Here is an 8,699-nt window from a genome sequence, read left to right as displayed (position 1 = left end):
ACCACTGTGTGTGTGTGTGTGTGTGTGTGTGTGTGTGTGTGTGTGTGTGTGTGTGTGTGTGTGTGTGTATGTGTAGGGGAGGGGCGCTGTGTGTGACTGGCCTATCACACGATGTGGACACAGTCAGCTACCCAATGAGGAGTTTCATTCATCATAACCACAGATATTGACTCATATTACTCGGATAATAGTCGTATTTGTCAAAAGTGTTTTATCCATACTCGTTTCAGCCAAGTATCCGGCTCAACCCTAATGGTCAGCTTATAAATTTAGCTGTGCAACATGTGTATTACATGGATTACCAGCCAGTCAGAAATTACTGTTCCTCCAGACCACGGTATAATTATGGTATAATTATTATTTATAATGACAGATGGCCTTGATAAAAAAAACATCAATACCTTCAGTGGCTTACTCATTTTTTATTCAGTTGTTTCTAAGTAACCTAAGATGCAGTCTTATGTTTGTTTTTCTGCACTGTGCACAGCAGGTACCTCTTCAAGTACCTCCTGAATGTCTGGTCTCGTATGCCATACACAATAGGACTGATTAACCTGGGGAGGATCTGGATGATAATGTAGCAAACAAACAGTAAATTTCCATGTTTAGGGAACCAATATCGCAGTGCCTGTTTTAACAAAGGGCTTATATAGGTGAGCATACACAACAGTAGCTGAAAACCATGAAGTAAGATAGTATTCCTGGCCTTCTTTGCATCTCCATCAGCTGCTTTAGCAGCAAACAGGATCCTTAAGTAAGTGTAGACAAGAAAGACCCAAACTATAACTAGTAGCACTATGTTACTCAAATTGTTCTTCTCATGGAGAGCGGTGTTTTGGAAGAGAATATGCCTGAGGCACACAATTCTGGAGTAGAAATATTCAAGAGGTTCTGTAGCCAGGAGCACAAACAGATCTGGTAGGACTGAGATTGCACTTATCAACCACATCAGACCTATCGTTACATATATTCTCTTGGCTGTACATAACTTTGAGTGCTGGAGTGGTAAACAAATAGCAATGTAGCATTCTGCAGCCATGCTGGCTAAATTCAGTGGTGTATTCTGGGTAGTGAGAACAGCAGAAATCAGTAGTAGGCAGCAGAGGGAGACATTGATTGTGTAGAAAACATAAGTATAGACAAACAGGATAACAGCAGCTGTCAGCTGGATCATATCGTTGACCACCAGATGGATGAAAAGGATGTAGCGAGGGTTCATATGTAATATCTGTAAAAAAGAGAGCAGAATTATATCATCTGGGATGTTTCTAATCAAGAGATATGTGTGTGTGCTGTCAGCAAGGTCATTACAAATTTTGCACGTCTGAAAATGGTTTGCCTCATCAGTCAAAGGGAGACATGACTTGACTGAAATTATTCTTCTTTGTTAAATAATTAATATATTGGGATTTCTGCTGTATTTTTGATAGTGTCAGTAGAGAGCGACAGGAAAGATAGACAGAGAGAGAGAGAGAGGATGACATGCAGCAAAGGGTCTGGGCTGGACTTGAACCCAGGCTGCTGCAGGAAAGACTCAGCCTTGATATGTGGTCTAGCATGTGAGCTACCAGGACGCCCAAAGATTGTTATTCCTAGTTTGTTCAGACTGTTGTAACCACTGTTTGTAGGTAGATCACTTTTGATTTGCACCCCATGGAGAAATATTCTCATGCTAAAGTCTACTAAATCTGATGTATAGCTGTATTTTGTTTTGATTTAATTAATGCAATATGAAGTTAGCTGACACACTGCATTTGATGTGTTTTATTCCTGTGTGAGGCAAAACCTTTACCCTACGCAACTGTTAGGGACAACACAAGGCACAGAAATCATGTGATTTGCAAAGGTTTTGAATCAGCGCAACCTCAAGAGGTTCTTCCTGGTACAGGCATAACTACAAAGAAACTTTTCAACTGTTAGATCCAGTAGTTACCAAGATTAGGTGTAGAAAGACACACAGACACTCAGGAGTGAAAATGATATCTCCTGCGGCTAAGCCAGATTTGACCCAGTGAATAAATCATAGACATTTTTGGCCTTGACAGCTCTAACAACTTGGAAGGAGTGGCTAAAATAGACAAATACCAAGACAAGACAGTGCAATTGCCTGGGGAGAAATTTCACAGAAACTGATATTGAACACCCGGAAATATTCTAATTTGCCGTGAACCAAAGGCCCACGCCAGTTCCAGTGATTCATTTTCTATTGGGGAGAGGTTGAAAGCTTTTCGACCTGGTGTCTGTTGAAGGTGTGGACCAAGGTGCCATTGATGTAGTTGATGGAGATGAAGAGGGCCACAGTCACCACAATCTTTGTCACAGCTGTGTGGAAAGATTCAGGTTTCCTTACAACTGCTGTCACATTACTGATGGATGAGAAATTCATGTGGCTGGTGTCAGGGTCTTCCAAAGCAAGACTTTAATGAATGTACTTCAGTGCCTCTAAAAAGTAACTGCAGACAATTATCCCCAATAAATATTTAGTTGACTTTTGTATCTGTAGATCAGTGGTCACTTAAAGCAGCTTAAAGTAGATAAGAGGTTCCCTGGAGGAGAAAGATAGACAAAAGTTAGCATTTCTGTGAACACATATGATTCAAGTTCACTGTGTATTTTTTTTGTATGTTCTTTCATTGTATTTTTTGTTGAATGACAGAAAGGGAATGAACAATTAAATATGTGAAAGTTATTTATCTATAATTCATTTAATTCTAGCGCCCCACTTTCTCACATTGCACTGTACTCACATTTATGAACAATATTAGAAAGCATTTACAAAATTTCTTGAAGGTGCAAGAAGTGTATATATTGTGTACATATATATACAAACACACATATATATGTTTTGCATTTCTAACAGTGAATGGAAAAACATGCACTATCTCTAATTTTGCAGAAGCAATTGTTTAACTCCAACTTTTTCTGCTCTTCTTCAGTTTAAAAGCACAAGAATGGAATAATAAAATATCCAAAGGTTATACTTACAATATTTAAAACGGCACAACTGCCATGTTTGCAGGCATTTGTTACACTGATGATTATTTTTTCTCTTTTCTATTATGTTAATTCCCTTTGAACTGACCATTAACAGAATACAAATATGAACAGGTTAGACAAGACATGCTCTCATGTGAGAAACCTGACATAACAGGTGTTCTGAATCAATGACAGGACTTTATATACGGTAGGATACATTAATCCCGATGAGTGTGGATCTGTCTGTATGTGTGTGTATGTGTGTATGTGTGTGTGTGTGCGTGTGCGTGCGTGCGTGCGTGTGTGTGTCTATGCGAGAGCACATTTATCTGTTATGTCCCTCTTTTTCCAGCTTTGGCAGAGCTAGTTGACATACAATCACCAAGATCATGCCAATTTTGCATTTGCTCAATTACTGGCAATTGGGAAGAACTCTGTGATACACTATATTACCAAAAGTATTCGCTCACCTGCCTTTACTCATACTATGAACTGAAGTGCCATCCCATTCTTAACCCATAGAGTTCAATATGATGTCAGTCCACCTTTTGCAGCTATTACAGCTTCAACTCTTCTGGGAAGACTGTCCACAAGGTTGAGGAGAGTGTGTATAGGAATTTTTGACCATTCTTCCAAAAGCGCATTGGTGAGGTCACACACTGATGTTGGTCGAGAAGGCCTGGCTCTCAGTCTCCGCTCTAATTCATCCCAAAGGTGTTCTATCGGGTTCAGGTCAGGACTCTGTGCAGGCCAGTCAAGTTCATCCACACCAGACTCTGTCATCCATGTCTTTATGGACCTTGCTTTGTGCACTGGTGCACAGTCATGTTGGAACAGGAAGAGGCCCGCTCCAAACTGTTCCCACAAGGTTGGGAGCATGGAATTGTCCAAAATGTTTTGGTATCCTGAAGCATTCAAAGTTCCTTTCACTGGAACTAAGGGGCCAAGCCCAGCTCCTGAAAAACAACCCCACACCATAATTCCTCCTCCACCAAATTTCACAGTCGGCACAATGCAGTCTGAAATGTACCGTTCTCCTGGCAACCTCCAAACCCAGACTCGTCCATCAGATTGCCAGATGGAAAAGCGTGATTCATCACTCCAGAGAACGCGTCTCCACTGCTCTAGAGGCCAGTGGCAGCGTGCTTTACACCATTGCATCCGACGCTTTGCATTGCACTTGGTGATGTGTGGCTTGGCTGCAGCTGCTCGGCCATGGAAACCCATTCCATGAAGCTCTCTGCGTACTGTACTTGGGCTGATCTGAAGGTCACATGAAGTTTGTAGCTCTGTAGCAATTGACTGTGCAGAAAGTCGGCGACCTCTTTGCACTATGCGCTTCAGCATCCGCTGACCCCTCTCCGTCACTTTACGTGGCCTACCACTTCGTGGCTGAGTTGCTGTTGTTCCCAAACGCTTCCATTTTGTTATAATAGAGCTGACAGTTGACTGTGGAATATTTAGGAGCGAGGAAATTTCACGTCTGGATTTGTTGCACAGGTGGCATCCTATGACAGTTCCACGCTGGAATTCACTGAGCTCCTGAGAGCGGCCCATTCTTTCACAAATGTCTTGTTTCACAGTCTGCATGCCTGAGTGCTTGATTTTGTACACCTGTGGCCAGGCCAAGTGATTAGGACACCTGATTCTGATCATTTGAATGGGTGAGCGAATACTTTTGGTAATATAGTGTAGTTTCATCAGTTTTGTAGTGTGGCAGACCGAGGTGCGCTGAGATGGGAGTGGCATTGCAGCAGGGGGAGGTGCTGACAGATTCAGCTTGGCGAAGTGACAGTTTCGTGCCAAAAGGCTTCGCCGAGGTGCGCTCAAAGCTCGCCATCTGAATTCAGCGCAGGCTGAGCGCAGCCGGTGTAGTGGAAGTTTGGCTGACCGGCGCGCAGCGTGCACACGTCACCAAGACCTCACAGGCAGGTTTCCAGAATGTCAGTCACATTAACAATGCAATAAATACCGTCAAAAAACACTATTCAAAGCTACTATCTCAATCAGCACATAAATTTATCTCCATATCGACTGTCCCGTCACATCTGATGTCAGATCAAAGGAGATTGGCACCGTTTGGCATGCGTAATGAAAACCCAACCTGATCACCTGTCAGTCAAACAATGTGTCCAGTACGGTGATGTCTTTTTTCCAGTCATGGTGTCTGGTGCTGCTTGTGTTAACTCCACAGTTCTTCTTCCATATATATAAATATTCCACACTGTGTTTCTGTTATCCGGTAATTACTGGACTTTGACTGGTAAAATCTGCCAAAGTCCGGTAATTTTTAACCCCTCCGATCAAAATGTCCGGTGAAAATATTCCCTCTAAGCACAATTTAAATTTTATTAAAACAATTGATTTCCACGTCATTTTATTAAAAAAAAAAAAAAAAAAAAAAAAATAGCCTGCGTGATCCCTATCTCCAGTGTACCAGCAGAGAGAGGTTTTTCTCTGTAGAACCGGATCAAAACAGTGCAGCAAAGTCGCCTAGGTCACAAGACTGATGTGCATTGCAAGTTGTGGAGACACTTGAGACTTTTGATTTTAATTCAGCTGCTGCACAGTTCACTGTAGTGAAAATGCATAAAAAGTAGGCTAAAATGTCCCAGGCCAGAAACATGTTCAGGGATATTTTTAGTTATTTATTTTTTATTTTTTTTATTTTTATTCATTTTTATTTATTTATTCATTTTTTAGTTTTGATTGTATCTATTTGGCAATCTAGTTGGCAGCACACCGCATTATTAAAATGGTATGAGCCAGTCCAGATGTGTTTTTTTCTTTGCAAATTGTAGTTGCAATTGTTTGCAGTTGTTTTACGTTCATGTTAAAAGAGCGCAGGCATGTGCGATATTTATTTATTTATTTTAGAAGTTACGCACGTGAGTCAATTGACGGCACTCATTTTATTTGATATAGCCTACTTTTCAATAAAAAGATTACACTATAAATTGACATGCCGTGATATCATTCTTATATAGCCTGCATATAATTTTAAGCTTAATAAATTCAGATAATATTTGACCGGAATTTCAAACATTTGTCCAGTAAATTGAAAACCTGCTGGTCACGTTGTCTGGTGCCAATTTTTTCTAGCGGAAACCCTGATTCCACACAAATCGAAAATGTAAAATATATCAGTTCCTTGCCAGACACTGGGCGTTTAGATCCGCGAATGTAAAAGCTTTCCTGAACGGATTTTGTTTTAATCTCTAGTGTGTTGTTGCATCAGTAAGTGATGGAGTCCAGAGTTGCAAAACAAACATGTATTTATATGAATATGGCGAGGATTATCCTTTGAGGTAAAAACATTCATTAAAAATGGGGGCTTCACGGTTAAATTTATATTTGCTCGTAAAAATCAATAACTTTAACAGACGTTGACAAAGCTGGAAAAAGAGAGATGAGAGGCACGTAGGTAATGGAAAGACGGGAATGAGGAAGACGAATGTAAGGATAGATGCATGGATGGATGGATGGATGGATGGATGGATGGATAGATGGATGGCAGGTAGCTCCAGCAACATTCCAGCAGCAAGACTGGCCTTATTGTCCTGAGTGTGTGTTGCTGCTGCTCTCTTCTTCCACGTCAAATGTGTAAACGTTCATTACGCCTTCGCTCAGCGCATTTAAAGGCGAGGACAGGGGCTCATTTGATTGGTTTAAAGTGAATCGGCTGTGTCAAACCCACTCCACGCCTTCTCTCCTCCCTTCTGCCGGTAGGAGGGACGGCGGAGTGCTTGGGCCAGGGCGTACGGCCTGCCAAACTTGTAAAATCCATCTGGCCACACCCAGTTGGCAAAGCGCAGCTGTGCTGCGCCCCCGCATCGCCCAGTCTGCGAAACTAGAGCCCTTTATGCCAGGCCCATATTTTTTAAAATTTTGCCTGAAAAACCCAACCTGACTTATTAATATTCACTGATTCTTGGGAATTTGGATAAAACAGGTTTTAATTTTGAAAAAAAAAAAAAAAAAAAGTGAGTTAAATTACAAAATCTGAAGGTATATCATTATAGGCCAAGGTCTTGGCTGTTCAGCAATGTACCGGTGCAACCTCCTCATTTTGCTTTTTTTTTTTTTTTTCATAGGTGTTTTTCCCAGTTATTAGGCTACTACTTTTTTATTATTTGAAAAACATATTTTTGTATTAAAAGAGTCTATTACTTTAATAACCCAGCAGCACCAAAGAAACATATTGTACGTATATTCATTTAAAACCAATATAACTGCCTCTGATGGTGGTGACACTAATCTGACGGTGGTGACAGTGGCCTCATACCAACATACATTTCCAAAATTTATACCACTCAAGTCAATGGCTTCTTGCCTAACAACTTTATTTAACTATTTGGTACAAAAAATAACAATCCTGAGCACTGTTATAAGCATTTTTCAGACTTCAGTCATCACTGTCAGACAGAAAACCTGACAGTGGTGACGTCTGACGGTGGTGACAAAAACCTACTCTTTCACATGATAAGCATGAGTTGTTCACATTAGCCAGCTTGTTTTCGCCCTGTTGCTACCTGCATCAGACCTCTTCTTAAAAAGTATACATTTATTCCATAATTTAATCTAATATTTAGGTGAGGAGATATTATGTGATTTGTATGGGTCAGAGTAATTTTTTATGTTGGTATTGTTTTTGTATTAAAAGCTTGTAGGTTATTGGTCATTTAAAAATCAAACACTTATTAAAAAGTCAAAGGTAATAGCTTTGATTTGAGTCAGCTTTTAGCTAGCTAGCTAAAGCCATGTGGTAGCTAGCTTAAAATGTTTGTCAAGAGGTTAGTTGGGGATGGTTGTCTCACTGCTCTGGGGGTTGGCTGTCACACGTGTGTTTACTATGAAAACATACTCCACTAAAAATGGAGAGAAGTTCAGTATTTGATATTGATGTTGTTGTCCATTTTGTTCTCAGATGTTTGTAGCACATAATGCACTAACTCACTTATGGTTGCTCAAGTTACTTATTAGCTGTTTGTCTTTTTTCCCAAGTTAGGTTAGGCATGATCATATTTTTCAATGGGGAAATCAGTTCAGAAAGACAGTCAGCATGGCAAACATGTTATAGTCCATATATTCTCAGGTGTTTTTAATTGTATACATATATACACTACTCACAAAAAGTTAGGGATATTCGGCTTTCGGGTGAAATTTCAGGATGAACCTAAAATGCATTATAACCTTTACAGGTGAACTTAATGTGACCTTCTGTAAACTTTTGAATGCACATGTCCAACTGTTCAGTGTTTAAGTACTTTTTGCACAAGTTGCTGTTCTCTAACAAGGAGTTTAACAGCAAAAATCACAACAGGTGTTTGATCCATGAATCGACCAATAAATTTCCTGGTTCAATTAGAATTGGTATTTAAACAGTCCTCCTCATCACGCTGTTCACATTTTGACATCATGAGACCAAGACAACACCTAACAATTGATCAACAGTACCTCGCCATTGTGAGGCTTCAAACAGGATGTTCTCAGACGGAAGTGGCCACTGAGCTTAGAGTGTCACAGAGTGTCATCAGCAGGTTGCAACAGAGATACAGAGAGACTGGAAGAATCACAGAAAGGCATAGAAGTGGACATCCTTTGGCCACATCCCACACTGATGACCGCTTCATTGTGAACAGTGCCCTGCGGAACCGGATGATGAATGCCACTCAAATCCAGGCACGTTTAAGGGAGGTGAGAGGCACCCAAGTGTCACGTCA

At 40.6% G+C, this 8,699-nt stretch overlaps 1 protein-coding gene across 1 annotated transcript; it reads right to left on the bottom strand.

Moving 5' to 3' along the window:
* Window positions 1-445: 445 nt before the first annotated feature.
* On the bottom strand, window positions 446-2,386 carry LOC115359197 (odorant receptor 131-2-like). The gene is made up of 2 exons (XM_030051547.1): window positions 2,234-2,386; window positions 446-1,228 (listed from the first exon to the last, which is right to left on the bottom strand). Exons 1-2 carry the CDS (start codon window positions 2,384-2,386, stop codon window positions 446-448), a joined length of 936 nt encoding a protein of 311 aa, XP_029907407.1.
* Window positions 2,387-8,699: the final 6,313 nt, after the last annotated feature.

Source organism: Myripristis murdjan, chromosome 5 (assembly GCF_902150065.1).
Source record: "Myripristis murdjan chromosome 5, fMyrMur1.1, whole genome shotgun sequence".
Lineage (NCBI taxonomy): Eukaryota > Metazoa > Chordata > Actinopteri > Holocentriformes > Holocentridae > Myripristis > Myripristis murdjan.
This window is presented reverse-complemented; position numbering and strand designations above follow the sequence as displayed.